Source organism: Pleurodeles waltl, chromosome 1_2 (assembly GCF_031143425.1).
Source record: "Pleurodeles waltl isolate 20211129_DDA chromosome 1_2, aPleWal1.hap1.20221129, whole genome shotgun sequence".
Lineage (NCBI taxonomy): Eukaryota > Metazoa > Chordata > Amphibia > Caudata > Salamandridae > Pleurodeles > Pleurodeles waltl.
Genome location: NC_090437.1, coordinates 161583354 through 161608749, shown reverse-complemented (window position 1 = coordinate 161608749; position 25396 = coordinate 161583354). Strand labels below are relative to the sequence as shown.

General features: G+C 45.4%; 1 protein-coding gene across 1 annotated transcript in view; it reads left to right on the top strand.

The window, feature by feature from the left end:
• GC (GC vitamin D binding protein) overlaps positions 1-25396 on the top strand; it is a 203378-nt gene that overhangs the window by 118223 nt on the left and 59759 nt on the right. Inside the window, exon 8 of the mRNA XM_069236874.1 lies at positions 21781-21980. Within this exon, the coding sequence (XP_069092975.1) occupies positions 21781-21980 (200 nt within the window). The remainder of the gene's footprint in view (positions 1-21780; positions 21981-25396) is intronic.

Here is a 25396-nt window from a genome sequence, read left to right as displayed (position 1 = left end):
TGCTCCACCTCCACCGCCACGTCATCAGAACACTTCCCACCGAATCACAACCCATGATTCAGTGTGGCGGTGTTCTTGTGACGGGGAGCTGGGGGCGAAGCAGCCCCCATGGATACCGTGCCCTCCCAGAGGACCACCGGACCAGGTAAGGTGATTGTCCGTTAGGGGTGGGGGTGGAGAGGTGTTGTGTGTTGTGTGCTGTATGCGTGCATGGGGGTGTGAGTGTGTAGAGGGGGTGTGTGACTGCGTATATGCATGCAGGGGTGTGTTGTGTGTATGGAAGATGTGTGCATGAATGTCTTTGTGTATGTGTGCGCGTATGTGTAGTTGTGTGAGTATGCATGTAGGGGGTGTCAATGTTGGTGGGGGGTGTGGGGAGGGGGGTCCTACCACCTTTTGGAGGCCATAGGGGGGTTGTGGGTTTGGGGGGAGGACTCTGGGGAGGGGGGTGAGGGAGACCCCTATCAGTGCCAGGGAACGTATGCCCTGGCACTGATAGTGCCTACTGCCATGGATTGTGTGGTGGTACAGAACCCTACGAAATCCATGGCGGTATACAAGGTCATGATACTGCCGGCGGTGTAGTGACGGCCGCCGGGCTGGAGACCGAAGTCTCCAACCCAGCGGTCTTTACCACCCTGGTGGTTGGATTGGAGAAGTGGCGGTTTTGCATGGTTGTCACCGCCATGCTTGTAATTCCAATTTTTTTACCGCTGGCTTGTTTGCGGTATTACCGCCACTTCTCCACCGACCACCAGGGTTGTAATGAGGGCTTTTGTGCTTAACACATAAGGCCTTATACACCAGCAGCACCAAACATTTGTCTTTGGGGCTCCGCTGGTATACCCACAGCCGCCAGCTTAGATCTGCAAATTCCAATTTGGCTTATGTATTTCGGACTAGGAAGACCAGATGGGGCGATAAGGCATTTACGGTGGTTGCGGCTAAAATTCAGAATACTGCACCTCCTAGGATGAGGAAAGAATATGATCTTTTGGCTTTCAGAAAGAAGCTAAAAACTTGGCTCTTTCCACAGTAGATATGGACTTGCCTTTCTTTTTGCCTGTTCTTTGGTCCTCTTATTCCTGTTCCTAGCACTTCGATGCCTCGGCCGGAACGAGCTTTATAAATATGAAATACACATACATACATACCAATGTCCATAAGACGCCTCACTGCGATCTTGCTCCCATTGGCTAAATGGGAGCTAGCGTTTCAATGGGGTTCCAAATATGCGCCAAGAATTCATTCCTGGTTAGCCAGCCTCATGTATTGTGACACCAATAGTGAACTCTATGCCTCACTACAGCCTGTGATGTCTAAGCCGAAGGATATTTGGCAACCGCTGAGGGACTATTTGACTATACTAGCCACTTCTCCTCCAAGTTGACAGACTTCTAATGATGCCAGCTCATATTGAATCCATTCTTTCCATCTCATTACTTCTGCTTCAGTACTAATTGTCTTTTGCCTGCTAATGCCCGCTTGCCCTTTGATTGCTAACAGTAATAGTATATATGTTTGTACTGAAGTTCTGCTGCTTACATGTGGTACAGTTTCAATGGTTGAACTACATTGCAATGTGTTTGTTCTTTGGTATGTTTTAAAATGATAAATAAAAATAAAAAATAAAAAAATGAACCAGTGCGCAGTAAAAGTTGCAGTAGAGCATGGGAAAAGAAGTCGGAGCAGATGAGAAGTGAAATCACATCCGTGCCTTTGAGAGATTTGGAATCAGAAATCTCATTGAATCTGCAAATTGCACAGGTGTGGGAAAGTGTGTGTGTGAGTGTATGAGAGTTAGTTTATATGATAGTGTATGTTAGTGTATGTGAGCACTGTGCAGTGTGTGTTAAGCTTTTGATCGCACACCAGGTCCTGGCATGCTGGAGGTAAATCTTGGTTTTTTGGGGCAAGGTACCCTTGGCATATGGATGGGAATTTTGCCCTAGTAATATGCAGCTCAAGCATACTGGAAGTATTTCTAGGTAGACGAGGGCACCCTTTGAAAGATGCTAGTATGACATATTGGATGTAATTTGATGCATAACAAAGGGCAACCATAATAAAGGTGCACCCATGGCAAATTCTGATGTTTGCATGTGAGGTAATATTGATCTATGGGTTACCCTTTAAATGGGAGAACTGTATGGTAAAACTCTGGAACTGCTACAATGTTTGAGATTCTTTGCATCACATCACTCAAGAGAAAATGCTGCCCCTGGCATACTGGAGGTAATTTTTGACAAACAGGGGAATTCCATGGCATTGCTTTGATTGCTAGCAGAAATCCTTAAGTATGGAGTGAATGCCACTATTGCTTGCAACTCTTATCAGGATGGACTCATCATGATTGGTAAGGATTGAGAAGCTGAAGTAGGACAATGTGGTAATAATTAATTACACGTCACTAATCCTCACTACAATGAATATTATGATTCCTGGCTCCTCACCGCAAGCTGTCCTAGCCAACAAAGGCAGTAGATGAGGAATGTAAAGGTTCATGGGGTAAAAGGATTGAACCAGATTCTTTCCTGGACTAAATTTCCTGTAATTCAAAGCAAGAAATACGTGAAAAAAATTGCTAGTGTCCTAACTTTACTGAGATCATTAACCAGTCCTGGCAGTTATTCAGCCAGTGGAAGCGAGTTCACATTACTTTGTATTTTGGCACTTGTAGTTTTATTTGATCATATATCCAGATTTTAAGTACCACAACGCAAAGTGACTTGACTAATACTGATGAGACTGGTTGAACATCCCACCTCTCTGACATGGTACAACTTGGCACTGATTGTGCCAAATTCAGTTACTAGTTCAGTTTTGCCCTGTATGGCGGAACCTGTTACTTTGCTGGGTGATGAATAATCACAGGTCTCTTTGGCGGCCTTCTTCTTAAAGCGTGTCATTTTCATGCGTCCTTAATTTGCCATGCACACACAAGTAAAAAAAAAAATGACAGGGTTGTGTGTTGGCCCCCAAACTCTTCCTACTGTTTATAAATGCTTGCATCCCCTATGTATTTGACTGCAAAAATGGTGTCCTGAAATTGAGTGGGGTAAAGGTGCCAATCCGATTGTTTGCGGACAACACGTTACTGCTTTCGCAAACTGCCTCAGGATTAGTTAGGCTTATTGAGAATTTCTGGGGGTTTTGCAGGGAGTACGGACTCCAAATTAATGCCACAAAGACCAAATATATGGTGTTCGGGAACACAAATCATAGAGTGAGGAAAACTATAGCGCTCGATAGAAAAATCTTAGAAAGAGTCTTGGATTTTGATTATTTGGGAGTTTGGATAGAGGACTCACATAAATGGCCAGCCCAACTGCTAAAGTGTACTATGTCACTGAAACAAAAAGCAGGAGGCTTTTTGAGATTTACTGCCAGATCTCCTAGCTTCCTCATTATGCCAGCGATGGCAATGTATAAAAGTCAAGTTAGAGGAGGAGTTCTATATGGTGCAGAGCTATAGGGGCGTGGCAATCTACAAGATCTAGAGAGAGAGGAGAACTTGTATTTAAAAGCACTGCTAAAAATTCCCTCAAGTTCTCCTACATTGCCTATTGGAATGGATCTGAATCTATATTCCATTGCGAAGATAGCTGCCTTGAGGCCATTGCAATACAGGATCAGATTATGGTCCACAGATACTTTAGACCCATACAGAACATGTTTAAGAGTTGTGTTACCAGCTTCAAAAATAGAGAAGATTCTATGGAGTAAATATGTGAAAAAAAAATTGTTTTGTTTTCTTTAAACTTGGGCTAGGTCAGTATTAGTTAGATCCTTTGCATCGTCCAAAGAATGCCATTCAGATCTTGAAGGACGCATATTGGGCGAATTGGCAAGTAGTTGAACTAGCACTAGTTCCATCCTCTAGTCTAAAGGATAGTTTTCTATTAGCCAAGTGCCATTATGAATTTGAGCATTATTTAGACAAGATCACAACACCTTCGACACAGCACTTTATATTAGATTCAGAATTGGGTCCTTTCCATTGTGGGCCCTTACTTCTAGATGGAAGAAAACAGAAAGCCCAATAGATCTCTGTCCGATGGGCTGCATGACCCAAGAGAGCATTGAACACGTTTTATTCCACTGTCTGGCGAATAAGAAACAGAGGGTTCGTTGGATTAGACCATTATGCAAATACCTGGGCATTAGGGATCATCACTCGGCTCCTTAGGATTTTCAAAACAAGTCAGTGCGGTATTGTGGTGTGCGCGTTGGCAAGGTTCTTAGAGGCAATTTGGCATATATAGAGGCACATTTTTAAGTACTAAAGCATAAACCTCTAAAAGTAAATTTTAAACGCACCTTGAACTATAGTTTTTACTTTTTACATAGATAGGTTTATTGAATAGGAGAATAAGCTCGCCAGATACCATATATTAGTGTAAACTCCCCTGTGAATAATAGAAAAATAATAGGCTAGCAATTTTATTCTATTACTGTGTGGGAGAAATATAATGTTTCAGATATATTGTGTGGATGACAAGGTCCTTATTGCTCCCTGTTCGAAGAATTGCATTTGCAATTAGGTTCCAATAACACTTTACGGTGATGTGTACATATTGTATTTTTATTTTTTATATCTGATATTTTGCAAACTGTTCTTATTACATGCTTTTGGGTGGGTACTTTTTAATTATCTTTGAGACTCTTGAGATTTTATGGTTTCTCTTTAACTGTTTTTTATATTGATGATGTTGTGTTTTATGTGCTTTTAGGGCATTTTTGCCGAAATAAAGCTAAATTGAATTGAGTAAAAAAAAAAAAAACAATGCACTCCTGTACGCAGAATTTTGCTACCTTTTAGTGTCCGGTGAATTTGAATAACGCAATCCCCTTCCAGGTGAAAAATGGATTGGCTTGAAGGCTTACGATTGCAATGTCGAGTGCTTGGACATAACAGTATAGGTACTAATATAAATGACATTTACAGTTTGACGGGCAGGTCACTGTCACAAATCTGAATGGTGCCCTGTCTGCCAACCCTTTGGTCATCCCTCTCTGTTTGTGCCATGTGGACCATCAAACTCATCACGGTGGCACCTTCCAAGTACCTGTCATGAAAGCAGTTCCTTTGAAGGCACAGAGATCACTGCTAGACAGGAGATGATCTCTGAATATGTGAGAGGTAGCCTATAAGGGTGGCAGATATAATGTCCTCCACCAGCCTGATGGATGGGCGGATGGCCTGCCAAACTTTATATTGGCCCCTTAGACAGGAACCAATACGCAAAAGGAGTTGTGCTCTTGAACCATGATTCCTTGTATATTAAAAAATGTGTTTATTTCGTTTTCTTCCAGTATAGTAGTCACATCTTTTCAAATACAGCTTTCATTTTAGGTAGGATGGTGGTTGTTGCAGTGAGACAGGTACAAACATCTTGAAACCTTACTTTGATACACATGATTAAGTGGGAATTGTCAGCAGGGAACAATTGGAAATCAGTCAATAATATTGCATTTATATTTTAAAGTGTGTATCAACAGTTCAAGACAGCCTCCATGAGTTTGTGATTTATGTTTGATAATTCACCTGACTCACTGTTGTAGGTATCTATTCCCAATCTTTAATGGTCTAGTGTGTTTCAAGGGGGCATTTTGTACATTTTCTGTGTGAACTAGGGCTCTAATGTACACAACTTTTTAAGTGCTGCAAACCATCTGATACCTTACTAAACACATTTACAGAGTCAGAAAAGAACTTTCCAATCCGTAAATGGGTTTAGAAACAGATCACCTATTGGTATTTTGAACGGCATGTTGTGGGCATCCTGTCCAGACTGATTTTAACCCTGATGTCTGAATGGTTTCCAGCCTAATTCTAGTTGCAAATAATTAATATGTTACTGACGCACTATTTGGGGTAGTAATTGATTTGGTAAATAGGAGTGACCCCTTTTGGACCTCTCCCCCTTTGTGTATGTTGAACAAAAGTTCCAGCTGGAGTAGACAGTGGTCCACTGACATGTCTCATTTAAAGATTTTAGAAAAAGAAAAAATATATAATTGCAGTCCCGTTTTCTACAAGGAAAATAGGCTCCGTAATCACAGATTTGCTGGACTGCCGCCACCACTCCTGTGATTGGGGCAAACCTATTCGTACATAGGTTGCATTGGAAACTCTTAATCCATTTACAAAATGTTGGTACATAATCTGCAACCACTTTTCAAGAATGGAACAACAGCACATCAGGCTCTTAGTGAGGTCTGCTTCTCAAGCGTCCTGAGCAGTGCGGATGTGTTCTGCTGGAGCGAGTGCGCAGAAAGCTATCTCCACCATTGCCCATCTGATTACACTGGCTCTCTGTGATATTGTGAGCAGTGGCCGTGGGGCTTTCAATCACATCGCTATTTTTCTTTTAGCTAACAGTTACCATGTCTGCAATCTTACTCTTGTGTTTTGTAGTCCCTTAGTGTGGAAACAGCACTGAAAGACACCTCAGATGTGTCTCTCAGTGGACTGCAAATGGCTGTGTTAACTTGATTGAGAACCTCAGACCAGTTGTGTGTTCATAATGCACGTTCACTCAACATGAGCAAGAATTCAGCTTGAACAGAATGGCATCTGGGGCAGTGACGTTATTCGGATCTGAAGATCCTGCATAATCTGAAGGGTGGGAGGTATGTCTGTTGTAAGGATAATGTCTTCCAGCTCAGAGGCTCCCTTTTTATTTCTGATTGAAAACCAGTGGCGGCCGGCAGCCTTAGGAGGGGGGGGGGGGCGGGCGGGACACACACACACTCATTCTTTCGCACACAGACACGCACGCACATCCATTAACAACACTCATACCATTCAAACATGCACGCATGCACCAAACATTCATTTTAAAAGATCGCACACACTCATTCTTTCACACACACACGCACGCACGCACATCCATTAACAACACTCATAACACTCAAACATGCACGCGCGCACCAAACATTCAATTTAAAACATCACACACATACACACACACACTTACCTTAAGCCTCCAGGTCCCAGGAGGGTTGGGACTGCTGCCTTCCCTTGAGGGAAGGCAGCAGTCCCAGCCTCGTCACAGAGTGGGATGGGGTCAGTGAGACTGCTGACCCCACCCCACTCTGTGACCAAGTGTCACTGATTGATACTCGCCCTGGGCACTTAAGGGCTTAAACTGAAGCGCCCAGGGAGAGTGTCAATTGGTGACGCTTTCCTCGTCACCCAGGGGAGGGCCTAGAGGCACCTTTGCTGAGCCAAGGCGGTCACGCCCATAGCAGCTGTGACCTCCTCAGCCCAGCAAAGTTCAGTTCAGGCAGCCAGGAGTCTGCACAAATCGCGCATGTCTGCTCCTGGCTGCCTGAGCTGAACATGGAGACTGTCTGTCAGGCTGACCTTTGTTCAGCCTTACAGACACTGTTCATGAGGGGCAAAAGGTGGGGGGGGCGTGGCCCCTCCGCCCTAAAGGATGGGCCGCCACTGTTGAAAACACATATTATTTAACATGTAACAGGTGAAGAATTGCTATTTTATCAAATTCAGGTTTCTTGCATGTGCTTTTATTCTGTAAATGTATAATGATAGTTGAATTGTATGAATTTGAACCTACTTTTTCTAGAGATTTTAGCTATTTATGTCACTGTCCTGCCCCATTCTTCATTCTCAAGTTCCTTGCTTACACTTCCCTCTCAACGTGCCTCAATCCAAGGTACCTAAGGTTCCCTACATGAGTCTGTAGAGCTGCAACCTTATCCTCTACCAGTGGCGACAGGACCAAAGATTTTGCAGCACTTTATTAACTACTGAGTGTGAGAAATTAATTGGGTTGTTGGTTGACTAGGAGTGAGCCCTGGTCAAGCAGCAACTACGGTTATTGCCAGGGTAAGGCACACGCAAACCACAAATCAACGTGTCCCCCCTCTGGAAGCTTGGCACAGAGCAGTCAGGTTTAACTTGAAAATTGCAATGCATAGGCCGGTGTCAGGGATGCGCTGTGCAGCCGAGGCGATGCGTCAGCTCCAATGAGTGGTGAAGCTACAATGTGGATCTTTAGCCTCATCAGCGAGGCTGCAGTTAACAACGGATGCGAACGCCTGTTCTGGGGAAGCATTGCACAGTGGCGGTTCCAAAGCAATGTTTCGAACCAAAGATATGGGATGTGGTGGTGATGCGACCCTTCTGCACCAGGTCCAATCCACGCAGCAGTGTGTTGATTCTGCTCTAGGATGCGGAATGCATCATTTCTGCTTGGGGATGCATTGCTCAGCAGAGAAGATGCATTGGTTCCTCTGGGAAGCACCTCAGTCCCACTTCCAAGTGATGGCACCACTTGGCAGGATTGACTTACATATGTCTGAGTCCAGGGGCAGAGGCAGGGTGATTGGGAGTGTTTTATGACCTGACACTTCAGATCAGGATGCCAGCTAACTAGCCCTTGAGCTCACTCTGGTTCTGGTTTGGAGAGATGCAAGTCCAGTCCTTCTCACTCCCAGGCGAGAGGGCAGCAGGCAGTAGGTCAGCACAGCAAAGCAGGAGTCAGGCAGAGTGCAGTTCAGCAGAGTGGCAGTCATTTAGTAGCACAGCAGTCTTTATTTCTGGCAGAGTATCCACAATCCCAGAAGTGTCCTGAAGTGGTGGGGTCAGATGTCCAGTTCTTCTACACAGTGGTTGTAGGAGGCTGGACTGGCTTGTAGTGAGTACCAAGGGGTTCTTACACCTTGCACCAGGCCCAGTTATCCCTTATTAGTGTATAGGGTGTCTAGCAGCATAGGCTGATAGATAATGGTAGCTTAGCAGAGCAGCTTAGGCTGAACTAGGAGACGAGTGAAGCTCCTACAGTACCACTAGTGTCATATGCACAATATCATAAGAAAACACAATACACAGATATACTAAAAATAAAGGTACTTTATTTTTATGACAATATGCCAAAAGTATCTCAGTGAGTACCCTCAGTATGAGGATAGCAAATATACACAAGATATATGTACACAATACCAAAATATGCAGTAATAGTATTAGAAAACAGTGCAAACAATGTATAGTTACAATATGATGCAATGGGGACACATAGGGATAGGGGCAACACAAACCATATACTCCAAAAGTGGAATGCGAACCACAAATGGACCCCAAACCTATGTGACCTTGTAGAGGGTCGCTGGGACTATTAGAAAATAGTAAGGGTTAGGAAAATAGCCCACCCCAAGACCCTGAAAAGTGAGTGCAAAGTGCACAAAAATTCCCCAAAGGACATAGAAGTCGTGATAGGGGAATTCTGCAGGAAAGACACAAACCAACAATTAAACAACGATGGATTTCCAGTCGAGGGTACCTGTGGAACAAGGGGACCAAGTCCAAAAGTCACAAGCAAGTCGGAGATGGGCAGATGCCCAGGAAATGCCAGCTGTGGGTGCAAAGAAGCTGCTACTGGACAGTAGAAGCTTAGGTTTCTGCAGGAACGACAGGGGCTAGAGACTTTCCCTTTGGAGGACAGATCCCTCACGCCGTGGAGAGTCGTGCAGAAGTATTTTCCCGCCGAAAGACTGCCAACAAGCCTTGCTAGCTGCAAATCATGCGGTTAGTGTTTTTGGATGCTGCTGTGGCCCAGGAGGGACCAAGATATCGCCAATTGCGTCTGGGGACAGAGGGGGCGTCGAGCAAGACAAGAAGCCCTCTCAGCAGCAGGCAGCACCCGCAGAAGTGCCAGAAACAGGCACTACAAGGATGCATGAAATGGTGCTCACCCGAAGTTGCACAAAGGAGTCCCACGTCGCCGGAGAACAACTTAGGAGGTCGTGCAATGCAGGTTAGAGTGCCGTGGACCCAGGCTGGACTGTGCACAAAGGATTTCCACCGGAAGTGCACGGAGGCCGGAGTAGCTGCAAAAGTCGCGGTTCCCAGCAATGCAGTCTGGCGTGGGGAGGCAAGGACTTACCTCCACCAAACTTGGACTGAAGAGTCACTGGACTGTGGTAGTCACTTGGACAGAGTTACTGGATTCAAGGGACCTTGCTCGTCGTGCTGAGAGGAGACCCAAGGTACCGGTGATGCAGTTCTTTGGAGCCTGTGGTTGCAGGGGGACGATTCCGTCGACCCACGGGAGATTTCTTCGGAGCTTCTAGTGCAGAGAGGAGGCAGACTACCCCCACAGCATGCACCACCAGGAAAACAGTCGAGAAGGCGGCAGGATCAGCGTTACAGAGTTGCAGTAGTCGTCTTCGCTACTCTGTTGCAGTTTTGCAGGCTTCCAGCGCGGTCAGCAGTCGATTCCTTGGCAGAAGGTGAAGAGAGAGATGCAGAGGAACTCGGATGAGCTCTTGCATTCGTTATCTAAGGAATCCCAAGAGACAGAGACCCTAAATAGTCAAAAAAGAGGGTTTGGCTACCTAGGAGAGAGGATAGGCTAGCAACACCTGAAGGAGCCTATCAGAAGGAGTCTCTGACGTCACCTGATGGCACTAGCCACTCAGAGCAGTCCAGTGTGCCAGCAGCACCTCTATTTCCAAGATGGCAGAGGTCTGGAGCACACTGGAGGAGCTCTGGGCACCTCCCAGGGGAGGTACAGGTCAGGGGAGTGGTCACTCCCCTTCCCTTTGTCCAGTTTCGCGCCAGAGCAGGACTAAGGGGTCCCTGAACCGGTGTAGACTGGCTTATGCAGAAATGGGCACCATGTGTGCCCATGAAAGCATTTCCAGAGGCTGGGGGAGGCTACTCCTCCCCTGCATTCACACCATTTTCCAAAGGGAGAGGATGTAACACCCTCTCTCAGAGGAAGTCCTTTGTTCTGCCATCCTGGGCCAGGCCTGGCTGGACCCCAGGAGGGCAGAAGCCTGTCTGAGGGGTTGGCAGCAGCAGCAGCTGCAGTGAAACCCCGGGAAAGGCAGTTTGGCAGTACCAGGGTCTGTGCTACAGACCACTGGGATCATGGGATTGTGCCAACTATGCCAGGATGGTATAGAGGGGGCAATTCCATGATCATAGACATGTTACATGGCCATATTCGGAGTTACCATTGTGAAGCTACATATAGGTAGTGACCTATATGTAGTGCACGCGTGTAATGGTGTCCCCGCACTCGTAAAGTCCGGGGAATTGGCCCTGAACAATGTGGGGGCACCTTGGCTACTGCCAGGGTGCCCACACACTAAGTAACTTAGCACCCAACCTTTACCAGGTAAAGGTTAGACATATAGGTGACTTATAAGTTACTTAAGTGCAGTGTAAAATGGCTGTGAAATAACGTGGACGTTATTTCACTCAGGCTGCAGTGGCAGGCCTGTGTAAGAATTGTCAGAGCTCCCTATGGGTGGCAAAAGAAATGCTGCAGCCCATAGGGATCTCCTGGAACCCCAATACCCTCGGTACCTCAGTACCATATACTAGGGAATTATAAGGGTGTTCCAGTAAGCCAATGTAAATTGGTAAAAATGGTCACTAGCCTGTTAGTGACAATTTGAAAGAAATGAGAGAGCATAACCACTGAGGTTCTGATTAGCAGAGCCTCAGTGAGACAGTTAGTCATAACACAGGTAACACATTCAGGCACACTTATGAGCACTGGGGCCCTGACTAGCAGGGTCCCAGTGACATATACAACTAAAACAACATATATACAGTGAAAAATGGGGGTAACATGCCAGGCAAGATGGTACTTTCCTACACAACCCCCCCTAAACGAAGGACAATAAGACTAGCCATGACCTGATGAGTCTTCATTGTCTAAGTGGAAATATCTGGAGAGTCCATCTGCATTGGAGTGGCTACACCCAGGTCTATGTTCCACTGTATAGTCCATTCCATAAGTAGGGATGTGGACCACCTTAACAGTTTAGGATTTTCACCTTTCATTTGTTTTAGCCAAAGTAGAGGTTTGTGGTCTGTCTGAACAATGAAGTGAGTGCCAAACAAGTATGGCCTCAACTTCTTCAGTGCCCAGACCACAGCAAAGGCCTCCCTCTCAATGGCAGACCAATGCTTTTCTCTAGGGGTCAACCTCCTATTAATAAAAGCAACAGGTTGATCCTGGCCCTCAGAATTAAGTTGTGATAGGACTGCCCCTACTCCTAATTCAGATGCATCAGTTTGGACATAGAATTTTTTAGAGTAACAAGGGCTTTTCAGGACAGGTGCAGAGCACATGGCCTGCTTCAGCTCCTCAAAAGCTTTCTGACAGTTTGCTGTCCATAATACCTTTTTAGGCATCTTTTTGGATGTGAGGTCATTAAGAGGGGCTGCAATGGAGCCATAGTTCTTAATGAACCTCCTGTAATACCCAGTGAGGCCTAAGAAGGCTCTCACCTGAGTCTGAGTAGTAGGGGGAACCCAATCTATAATAGTTTGGATTTTCCCCTGCAGTGGTGCAATCTGTTCCCCACCAACAAGGTGTCCCAGATAAACCACCTTTCCCTGCCCTATCTGGCACTTTGAAGCCTTGATAGTGAGGCCTGCCTTTTGCAGGGCCTCTAAAACTTTCCATAGGTGGACCAGGTGATCATCCCAACTGGAGCTAAAGACAGCTATATCGTCCAGATATGCTGCACTAAAAGCTTCCAGCCCTTGCAGGACTGTGTTCACCAACCTCTGAAAAGGGGCAGGTGCATTTTTCAATCCAAAAGGCATTACTGTGAATTGGTAATGGCCTCCAATGGTTGAAAATGCAGTTTTAGGTTTAGCATCTTCTGATAATTTGATCTGCCAATACCCTGCAGTCAAGTCAAAAGTGCTTAGATACTTGGCAGATGCCAGTGTATCTATGAGCTCTTCTGCCCTGGGTATAGGGTGAGCATCAGTTTTGGTTACCTGGTTGAGACCTCTATAGTCTACACAAAACCGCATTTCTTTCTTTCCATCCTTGGAATGTGGTTTTGGTACAAGTACCACAGGAGAAGCCCATGGACTTTCAGAGTGCTCAACCACTCCTAGTTCTAACATTTTCTGCACCTCTTGCTTTATGCAGTCTCTGACATGGTCAGGCTGCCTATAGATCTTACTTTTGACAGGCAAGCTGTCTCCAGTATCTATAGTGTGCTCACACCAAGAAGTGGTACCTGGCACAGTAGAGAAGAGTTCAGAAAACTGACCCAGGAGATTTATGCAATGGTTTCTGCTCAGCAGTGAGACAATCAGCCCAAACTACACCTTCCACTAGAGCATCGTGTTCTGTGGAAGAGAAGAGATCAGGTAGAGGATCACTGTCTTCTTCCTGTCCCTCATCAGTTGCCATGAGCAGGGTGAGATCAGCCCTGTCATAGTAGGGTTTCAGGCGATTGACATGGAGCACCCTAAGGGGACTCCTGGCAGTGCCTAAGTCAACTAAGTAGGTGACTTCACCCTTCTTTTCAACAATTATGTGGGGTCCACTCCATTTATCTTGGAGTGCTCTTGGGGCCACAGGCTCCAAGACCCACACTTTCTGCCCTGGTTGGTACTGAACCAAAACAGCCTTCTGATCATGCCATTGCTTCTGGAGCTCTTGGCTGGCCTGAAGGTTTTTATTGGCCTTTTTCATATACTCAGCCATCCTTGATCTGAGCCCAAGTACATAATCCACAATATCTTGCTGTGGAGCTTTTAAAGGTTGTTCCCAACCCTCCTTGACAAGTGTTAGTGGACCCCTAACAGGGTGTCCAAAGAGGAGTTCAAAGGGGCTGAAGCCCACTCCTTTCTGGGGTACCTCCCTGTAGGTAAAAAGGAGGCATGGTAAAAGGATATCCCATCTCCTGTGGACTTTTTCAGGGAGTCCCATAATCATGCCTTTGAGAGTTTTGTTAAATCTCTCCACCAGTCCATTTGTTTGTGGATGATAGGGTGTAGTGAACTTGTAAGTCACACCACACTCCTTCCACATGGCCTTTAAGTAAGCAGACATGAAATTGCTTCCTCTGTCTGATACTACTTCCTTTGGGAAGCCCACCCTAGAAAATATTCCCAGGAGGGCCTTTGCCCCTGCAGGTGCTGTAGTGGTCCTTAAAGGAATTGCTTCAGGATATCTTGTGGCATGGTCCACTACCACCAAGATAAACCTATTGCCTGAAGCAGTAGGAGGGTCAAGGGGGCCAACTATGTCAACCCCTACCCTTTCAAAGGGAACCCCAACCACAGGCAGTGGAATAAGGGGTGCCTTTGGGGTGCCACCTGTCTTGCCACTGGCTTGACAGGTTTCACAGGACTTACAAAACTCTTTTGTGTCCTCAGACATTCTAGGCCAATGAAACAAGGGAACAAGCCTGTCCCAAGTTTTCATGTGTCCCAGATGTCCAGCTAGGGGAATGTCGTGGGCTAGAGTTAGGAGGAACTTTCTGTACTCCTGAGGAATCACTAACCTCCTGGCAGTTCCAGGTTTAGGATCCCTTGCTTCAGTGTACAAGAGGTTGTCCTCCCAGTAAACTCTGTGAGAGTCACTGACATCCCCATTAGCTTGTTTGACAGCTTGCTGTCTTAGACCCTCTAGTGTGGGACAGGTATGCTGTGCCACACTCAGCTCCTCCCTGGCAGGCCCCCCTTCACCCAAAAGCTCAGCAGTGTCTGCTTCCAGCTCCTCTGGTGTAGGTTCTGCACAGGGTGGAAATTCTTCTTCCTCAGAAGTAGAATCCACTGTAGAGGGAGGGATAGTAGGTAGTGCTTTACTTCTACTAGCCCTAGCTTTAGGGAGCACTTGGTCCATTGTTCCAGGATCCAAGTTTCCCTGTCCTTTTTGCTTTTTGGCCTGAGCCCTAATTAAAGCAAAAATATGCCCTGGGATGCCCAGCATTGCTGCATGGGCCTCCAACTCCACATATGACCAAGCTGATGTCTCCAAATCATTTCCTAGTAGACAGTCTACAGGTAAATCTGAGGCTACCAGAACTTTCTTTGGACCTGTAACCCCCCCCCCCAGTTGAGATTTACAACAGCCATGGGGTGGCTAAGTGTGTTGTTGTGAGCATCGGTTACTTGGTACTGATGACCAAGTAGGTGTTGTTCAGGGTGGACCAGTTTCTCTATGACCATAGTCACACTGGCACCAGTGTCCCTGTAGGCCTGAACCTCAACACCATTTATTAGGGGTAGTTGCTTGTACTTATCCATGTTAAGGGGACAAGCAACCAAGGTGGCTAAATCAATAGCCCCCTCAGAGACTAACACCGCCTCCGTGGTCTCCCTAATCAGACCAACCCCAACTAAGTTACCAAAAGTGAGCCCAGCTACTCCCTTGGATTGGCTATTAGTAGGCTTGCTCCCACCACCACTGCTATTACTAGGGACACTAGGTGTAGCAGTAGGGGTTGTAGTGGTAGGAGGCTTGGTGCTTTTCTTTGGACATCTGGGATCTGTTGTCCAATGGCCTTTTATTTTACATAAATAGCACCATGGTTTATTTTCTTTGTTTTGATTAGAAGAGGATTTGGGCCCACCACCCCCACCAGAGTGTTTTTGTGGGCCTGATGAAGACTCATTTTTAGATTTGTCCCCACCCTTGTCAGAAGACTTACCATCCTTCTTCTTATTGCCATCTTTGTCACCCCCTGTATGAACTTTTCTGTTCACCCTTGTTCTGACCCATTTGTCTGCCTTCTTTTCCAATTCTTGGGGAGAGGTCAGATCAGAGTCCACCAAGTACTGGTGCAACAAATCAGACACACAATTATTAAGAATATGCTCTCTCAGGATCAAGTTATACAGGCTGTCATAATCAGTAACTTTACTGCCATGTAACCACCCCTCCAAGGCCTTCACTGAATGGTCAATGAAATCAACTCAGTCTTGTGAAGACTCCTTTTTGGTCTCTCTGAACTTTATCCTGTATTGTTCAGTGGTTAAGCCATAACCATCCAGGAGTGCATTCTTAAGAACTGTAAAATTATTGGCATCACTTTCTTTCACAGTAAGGAGCCTATCCCTACCCTTTCCACTAAATGATAGCCATAGGATAGCAGCCCACTGCCTTTGAGGGACATCCTGTACAACACAGGCCCTCTCAAGTGCAGCAAACCACTTGTTAATGTCATCCCCCTCCTTATAAGGGGGAACTATCTTGTGCAGATTCCTAGAATCATGCTCTTTTGCAGGATGACTATTGGGAATACTGCTGCTGCCACCATGGGTTTCTAAACCCAATTTCTGTCTCTCCTTCTCTACTTCTAAGGACTGTCTATCCAAATCCAGCTGTTGCTTCTTGAGCTTCAGTCTGGTTTGTTCCACTCTCAATCTATTGAGCTCCCTTTCTAACAATCTGTCATCAGGGTGGGTGGGAGGGACATGTCTAGAAACAGAAGTATGATGAGAATGGACAGAAGGAGACCTGTCCCTTACAGAAGGCACCCTAACAGCTTGGTTAACAGAAACATCACTTCTACTGTGGTGAGAATGAATGCTCTTGCTATGATGTGAGACAACACTATCTGTATGGTGTGACTCAACCTCAGTACCAACTATGCTAGGCTGTCTAGTATTGGGCAGGCTAGGAAGTTTCTTTCCTGAATCTTTTCCTAGGGGAGTCCCTTGATCAGATTGGGAACCATTAGCTACTTTTTCAACAGATGGTGCCCTTCTGGCCTTATCTTGTTCTCTAGGCATTTTAAGCAATAATTCCAAGGAAGGATTCTTCCCTACACTCAAACCTCTTTCTACACAGAGACTCCTTGCTCCTTTCCAGCTAAGGTGGTCATATGCAAGTTTGGACAGATCAACATTTTGGCCTGTGCCAGACATTTTTAGAAAGAGTTTAAGTGATAGAAAAAGAGAAAAAAGTTTTTAGAACTTTTAGAAAGACAGAAAAAAACTTTTAAAACTTTTTAAGAACTTTTTAGAAAGTTTAGAGGTACTTTTCAGCACTTTAGAAAAGAGGTGAGAAAAGAAATGCAAAACTTTTTGGTTAGGTGTACATACACTGAACTTGTTTTGTATATTTTTCTCTTATGAAAAGTACAATGACAAGAGTGGTAAGTAGTCTCAAAGCACTTATCCCACCGCTGCACAACCAATGTAGGAGGCTGGACTGGCTTGTAGTGAGTACCAAGGGGTACTTACACCTTGCACCAGGCCCAGTTATCCCTTATTAGTGTATAGGGTGTCTAGCAGCATAGGCTGATAGATAATGGTAGCTTTGCAGAGCAGCTTAGGCTGAACTAGGAGACGAGTGAAGCTCCTACAGTACCACTAGTGTCATATGCACAATATCATAAGAAAACACAATACACAGATATACTAAAAATAAAGGTACTTTATTTTTATGACAATATGCCAAAAGTATCTCAGTGAGTACCCTCAGTATGAGAATAGCAAATATACACAAGATATATGTACACAATACCAAAATATGCAGTAATAGTATTAGAAAACAGTGCAAACAATGTATAGTTACAATAGGATGCAATGGGGACACATAGGGATAGGGGCAACACAAACCATATACTCCAAAAGTGGAATGCGAACCACGAATGGACCCCAAACCTATGTGACCTTGTAGAGGGTCGCTGGGACTATTAGAAAATAGTAAGGGTTAGGAAAGTAGCCCACCCCAAGACCCTGAAAAGTGAGTGCAAAGTGCACTAAAATTCCCCAAAGGACATAGAAGTCGTGATAGGGGAATTCTGCAGGAAAGACACAAACCAACAATGCAACAACGATGGATTTCCAGTCGAGGGTACCTGTGGAACAAGGGGACCAAGTCCAAAAGTCACAAGCAAGTCGGAGATGGGCACATGCCCAGGAAATGCCAGCTGTGGGTGCAAAGAAGCTGCTACTGGACAGTAGAAGCTTAAGTTTCTGCAAGAACGACAAGGGCTAGAGACTTCCCCTTTAAAGGACGGATCCCTCACGCCGTGGAGAGTCGTGCAGAAGTGTTTTCCCGCCGAAAGACCGCCAACAAGCCTTGCTAGCTGCAAATCATGCGGTTAGTGTTTTTGGATGCTGCTGTGGCCCAGGAGGAACCAGGATATCGCCAATTGCGTCTGGGGACAGAGGGGGCGTCGAGCAAGACAAGAAGCCCTCTCAGCAGCAGGCAGCACCCGCAGAAGTGCCAGAAACAGGCACTACAAGGATGTGTGAAACGGTGCTCACCCGAAGTCGCACAAAGGAGTCCCACGTCGCCGGAGAACAACTTAGGAGGTTGTGCAATGCAGGTTAGAGTGCCGTGGACCCAGGCTGGACTGTGCACAAAGGATTTCCGCCGGAAGTGCACGGAGGCCAGAGTAGCTGCAAAAGTCGCGGTTCCCAGCAATGCAGTCTGGCATGGGGAGGCAAGGACTTACCTCCACCAAACTTGGACTGAAGAGTCACTGGACTGTGGAAGTCACTTGGACAGAGTTGCTGGATTCAAGGGACCTCGCTCGTCGTGCTGAGAGGAGACCCAAGGTACCGGTGATGCAGTTCTTTGGTGCCTGCGGTTGCAGGGGGACGATTCCGTTGACCCACAGGAGATTTCTTCGGAGCTTCTAGTGCAGAGAGGAGGCAGACTACCCCCACAGCATGCACCACCAGGAAAACAGTCGAGAAGGCGGCAGGATCAGCGTTACAGAGTTGCAGTAGTCGTCTTCGCTACTCTGTTGCAGTTTTGCAGGCTTCCAGCGCGGTCAGCAGTCGATTCCTTGGCAGAAGGTGAAGAGAGAGATGCAGAGGAACTCGGATGAGCTCTTGAATTCGTTATCTAAGGAATACCAAGAGACAGAGACCCTAAATAGCCAGAAAAGAGGGTTTGGCTACCTAGGAGAGAGGATAGGCTAGCAACACCTGAAGGAGCCTATCAGAAGGAGTCTCTGACATCACCTGATGGCACTGGCCACTCAGAGCAGTCCAGTGTGCCAGCAGCACCTCTGTTTCCAAGATGGCAGAGGTCTGGAGCACACTGGAGGAGCTCTGGGCACCTCCCAGGGGAGGTACAGGTCAGGGGAGTGGTCACTCCCCTTCCCTTTGTCCAGTTTCGCGCCAGAGCAGGGCTAAGGGGTCCCTGAACCGGTGTAGACTGGCTTATGCAGAAATGGGCACCATGTGTGCCCATGAAAGCATTTCCAGAGGCTGGGGGAGGCTACTCCTCCCCTGCCTTCACACCATTTTCCAAAGGGAGAGGGTGTAACACCCTCTCTCAGAGGAAGTCCTTTGTTCTGCCCTCCTGGGCCAGGCCTGGCTGGACCCCAGGAGGGCAGAAGCCTGTCTGAGGGGTTGGCAGCAGCAGCAGCTGCAGTGAAACCCCGGGAAAGGCAGTTTGGCAGTACCAGGGTCTGTGCTACAGGCCACTGGGATCATGGGATTGTGCCAACTATGCCAGGATGGTATAGAGGGGGCAATTCCATGATCATAGACATGTTACATGGCCATATTCGGAGTTACCATTGTGAAGCTACATATAGGTAGTGACCTATATGTAGTGCACGCGTGTAATGGTGTCCCCGCACTCGCAAAGTCCGGGGAATTGGCCCTGAACAATGTGGGGGCACCTTGGCTACTGCCAGGGTGCCCACACACTAAGTAACTTAGCACCCAACCTTTACCAGGTAAAGGTTAGACATATAGGTGACTTATAAGTTACTTAAGTGCAGTGTAAAATGGCTGTGAAATAACGTGGACGTTATTTCACTCAGGCTGCAGTGGCAGGCCTGTGTAAGAATTGTCAGAGCTCCCTATGGGTGGCAAAAGAAATGCTGCAGCCCATAGAGATCTCCTGGAACCCCAATACCCTGGGTACCTCAGTACCATATACTAGGGAATTATAAGGGTGTTCCAGTAAGCCAATGTAAATTGGTAAAAATGGTCACTAGCCTGTTAGTGACAATTTGAAAGAAATGAGAGAGCATAACCACTGAGGTTCTGATTAGCAGAGCCTCAGTGAGACAGTTAGTCATAACACAGGTAACACATTCAGGCACACTTATGAGCACTGGGGCCCTGACTAGCAGGGTCCCAGTGACACATACAACTAAAACAACATATATACAGTGAAAAATGGGGGTAACATGCCAGGCAAGATGGTACTTTCCTACAGTGGTGCCTTTGATTTGGTAGGGGGACTTCAAAGATGTGTTTGAAGTGCACAGATTTACTGCACTGACTCCAGACTAACTACAGGGAGTATACAGCCCTTTGTGTGGGGACATGACGCAGCCTGTTCGGGTGTAAGTGTGGCTGTGTCCAGCTCCTCCCTCCGATCCTGCCCAGGATGGCCCATCAAGTCACAGATGACCCATCAAGTCACACCCAAGCGCCCATTGTGTGTAGCTGTCAGGGGTAATGCACAAAGCACAAATGCCAACTACATCCAATCCTCTGACCCGAGGCAGGCTGCAGACACCAAATGGCTAAGGTGAGAAAATGCCAACTTTCTAGAAGTGGATTAAATCTCCAATAAATAGAGGATAAATATCAGTACTGTTCAAGTAAACTATATTAGCAACAGATTAAGCTAAAAAAATATGTATACAAAAAAAAAAACATACATGTATCCAATGATCATCAACGTTATAAATCGCCCCACCTAGATCATATTAAACAAGTATATATAATCTCATCTCAAGTGATATCTTGGTATTCCACTACAGCGTGTCAATGAGTAGGATTTGTCGACCTTTCGGTCTGTAATGGCAATCAGGGGTTCTTCAGACCATCTACAGGTCTCAGTGTTGAGAATAGAGACAAAACCAAGGGTATACCACATGACAAGCACAGGTCTTGTGCTAACTCATTTTCACAGAGCAGACAGCCATGGGGACAGACATTTGTGGTCTCTTTTAGGAAGGTTTGAGTCCTCTTGTTTCTCGCTTGCATTGGACAGCAGTCTGGAGCATTGTTACAACAGATAATGGGTTTTTCCATGTGATTAGTTCATACAGTATGATCTTGGTGATCCCTCTAAACACTACATTAATCTTCGCTTAAGAGTGAAAGCCTCACCTTATCATGATCCCTCAGGGATATCAGTTTAGGTCTCTTCCGATATGAGAAGGGTGGTAAGCAGTCCCTCTACTTTTCTACCTTCGAAATGCCTTCTAATTGTAAAAACCCTTTAGTTAAACTATTTTACACGTTCCAACAAGATGAGTAGGGACTGTTGAGCCTCCTGCAGTCTATACTTAAACATCTGACATTAGAAAATGCAGCCACTTATACTTAATAGAAAGGAGCGTTACCAGCATTCACAATAGGTCTAACAATAGTCTACTGTTCTGCTTCCTGGCACTGGTTCCCTTGCCATTTTCTCCACCTCACATCCTCCAATTCATCACCATGCTGGAAAAACACGATTCCATCCTTTGGCAATGATATCTAAGCTGTCCCCTCTTCACTAGTTATACATGGCATGTGTGTCCCTCATCTCCATTGGCTTACACCATCTCTAATGCTGACATAAATCTAGAGCTTAGCTGGGTATGTCAAAAGAAGGTTCATATCATTGGTGTACATTGATGCTAGGGCCACCACAGTCCTGTACAATATAATGGTGGGTTGACAGTGAGGTCAGGGATACCACTACTGTATACACCAGTGTCAGTGGCACCAAAGCTCTGAAGTCCTGGAGAATGAGCATCACAGCTCAGCACATCAAGGGCAGGGTCAATATGTTTTGTGGAGTCCTAAGGGTGTATGACTGTTGTAGGTGAGTTATTTGAAAATCTACATGGACGAAATATTTTGCAAATTTCTTGTTTGCTAAAATTTACAAGAGAGAGTAAAAGGGTGGGCGCTCTGGGGACGATTTTCTCTACTTTTTATTTTTAGATCTCAGCAAAATTTGCTAAGTCTACTGACAAACCTCATTGAATTATTTGGTGTGTAAATACTTGCTTCACTGACAAGCTTTTGACCACTCTTGTGATAATTTTTCTTTGCAGATATCGACTCATGTGAAATCAGTCTGCAGTAAGCTCTCCTCCAAAAGTGAAAAAGTTGCTGAATGTTGCAAAAGGTCTCCCATAGAAGCTTTGCTGTGTCTACATTCAATGCCAACCGCAGCCAGCATCAAGTTGCCACAGCCACAGAGACCGACTAATGAAGAGCTGTGTGGTGCTAACAAAAACCTTGAAATGGACAAGTAAGCAAATTATGCTGTCATTGTTGATGTGTCTGGTTCTGCAGTGATGATTTTTGCTAGATTTAAACCACCTGACTGCATTATAACAATTTCCACAGTAAAAATTGGATGAAATTGTGTCCTTTGCACACGATTCAGGTTTCTTATACCTAAATTCTGAAAATGTATCTAAATATGCAGGATATTAACACCATTTTAGATTTAGGTGGGATCCGCACCACCCAGTCTCATTGTTTCTGGTGAGTAATCCATAAATACATGATCCATCATTGCAAAGATTTTGCCCTCTACAATGGTCTTTTGGCTCTTAGACACTGACAGTACGGGGTACAGAATGGCCCTTGGCTGCTGGTGACGCAGCTCTGTGAAGCAGCAGTTAGTCCACCATTCTACTCCTGGGAGGTTTGTGCGCGGGCAATTTTAACAGGACATTACAGAGTCCTGACACCACCATGCAGACTGCCCCACACTCAATGACTCCCACAGGAAGACTGATCTCCTTCATGGACAGTAAAGTCAGTGCACAAGGTCCGCAGTACATTGCAGCTTATCTCTTTGGCTGACTAATAAAAATGGAAAAAATACACTGGCCGATTTAACTTGGTCTAAGGTGTCCATTCATAATGGCTGAAAGGCCCTGTACAATGCCTAGTGGCTATTCCACATGTGGCCGAGAAGAATATAGCAGATTCAGCAGAACTCTTTTGTGCATACCTTGTTGAGCAATAAATGGTACAGATTTCTTGCAATAGCACCCCTCAATATTTTGCATCTAGATAATCACATAAATAGTCGTGGAAAAATGGAATGTCTATGGATACACTGCCTCAGGGTGACCACTACTTGCTCTAAGATTCTGTGACAGTTTACAAAAGATTGGCATTAATAGACAGGAAAGAGGAAACGCCAAAAAAGGAGAAAAGCTACAAGAGGCTACCCAACTAGGGAAAGAGAGCTTGATTAAAGCAAAAGAATGAAACACACATTGCAAGGGCCACATGTGTGATTCTATTCCTGGGCATCAATGTCATATAAGTAATGGCCCACTGGATGTTCAAATACAATCGCCGGTCACTGTCCCCGAGTTTAAGAGTAAAGCAAGAACAACAAAAAAATCCAGTCAACATTTCTTGGCTGAACAAAGTACAGAGGGACAAACTTGTGCAAGGAACAAATGTAAAATCTCAGTTCTTGTAGAAACAGTCACTCATGTTAGAATACAACACATTAACTTCATACACTTTTAATGGTAGCATATAAAACGATTGTGTGAAATGTAGGGGAAAGTGCTAGAGTTGGCATATGTGGAACATCTGCCTAAAAGTAGCAGATGTCCCGTCTGACCTATTTATAGGGATTGCTGTCTATAGACTCTAAATTAGGTTGTCAGGGTATCTGTAGCTATTTGGCAGAAGTCCCTCCCCACCAAACTTTAATCTAGTCCTAGGTTTACAAAAGTCACGTAATCTTGTCTTTACTGTCTATTTTATTAAATGCTACACAGGGCATTAGAGTCCCGGCTTCTGTAAACTTATTTAATAGCACTTCAAAGTTAAATAGCTGTGCCAAGATATGCAATAATTCGCTTAGAAATGAAACTGTTATGGCAAGTCCTTCTGCCTGGGTCTCTTCTTACAGTTAGATGATTTTATCAACCTCTGAATTTCATTCCATTTCAATCTCCATTATTGGGCAGTGCAATGATTCAATCCATTAAAAAATCCATGTTTGTTGATAAGATTTTCCAGTGTGTATAATTGTTCTTGAGGTTTTCTTCATAAAACGTTCATCATCTCATCATGCAAATTTACTATGATACATCCAATTCCATTACATTTTGTATGTAACATCTTGAAAACAAGTACTGCTCATATACGTTGTCTAGGGCCAGTATATATTTTGACTCAAGAATCCTTAGTTTCTTCTCCCTGTTACCCCTCTAACATCTCTGGCAATCCCATCTATGAGACTGTATTTTACGTCACTCGCTTCTCCTCCATGTACCTCCCGATAATGCTTTGCGACAGGGTATGCCGCGTCATCGTTTTTTTGTGGCCTTCAATTGTTGTAGGATCCTTTTGTGGGCATGTAGGGTGGTTCTGCCTACACACATCCTGGGGCTACTACATTTAAGTATGTAAATTACAAAATCACCCTTGCATGTGAACAGTCCCTTGATCTTGTGTACTATTCTTCCTTCTATCTTAACTTCTGTTGTACTCTCTCCATTCTTACAGGCCTTACAGTTTGAACACTTCACAAATCCCTCCTTGGGTTTCAACCATGTTCACATCTCTGTCCTGATGTGACTTCTCACTAATAGGTCCCCTAGAGATTTTGCTCTCTTAAAGTTAAAGTAGGATGTTTTCGACAGCTCCTACCCTGTTATGGGTTCACTTTTCAGGAGATGCCAATGCTTGAGTGCACTTCTGACTTCTTGGTGTGCAGTATGATAGGTTGTAATAAACCTTCATTGTATCTTTGATGCTCTTCCTTTCCATCTCCCCCCCCAAACAAAATGACTTCCCTTTCACTGGTCTCCACTCTCCTACATGGTGTCTCAAGGGTGGCATTCCTATAACCAGTGGCAGCTGCCAGTCAACGTGTGTGGCGGGGCAGGACAGGAGGGGGTGAAAAAAGAAAAGAAAACAAAAACAACACTTACCTTTGGAGAGACAAGTTCGTCTCCTCTCCGTCATCGTCCTCTTCCCAGATGTGCACACAAGCTACCAGCCAATCACAGTGCTGCTGTCACCAGCATGACAGAAGCGTCATGATTGGTCTGAGCGGCCTGCTTCGTCGCTCAGACTGGGAGCCTGAGAATGTTCTCCACTCGGCTGTGCAAGACAGCCCGGTAGTAAACATGACCCAAACAGACTTATGCACCTCTGCCCCAGACCCACCCCGCCTCCCAGGAAAAATAAAATGTTAACGTAGCATTATTATAATTTTATATTTCCTTTCCCACAATCCAGTGGTGTGACGCTCCTCCGCCTTAGTGGAGGAGTCACCCTTGCCTATGACCCCTTTCCTTCAATCTCTGTAGCATATCGCATTTCACTCTGTCAAAGCCTTCATTGTGCTACAAATTTTCTTGGCTCTGAGGAGCTCCCCATAAGGGATACTCTCTTTCAGTGGTAGAAGATGAATACCTTTTGCATGTAAAATTGCCTGCACTGGGCGTCCTACACAGTGTGGTCTCCAACTTCTGTTTCTATGCCCTGACCTTCACATCTAGGGATTCTACCTCCCTATCACTTATGTTGTTGGTACAACTGTGGTACAACCTTATTTGTGCCACTCTTTTTAGTGTCTGTAAATATTTTTCCTGCCTTTGCTTTCTTGCAGAGTATATATATATCTCGAGGGGTGGGGACGGGGGAAATGAAAAAATAAAAAATAAATAATAAAATAAA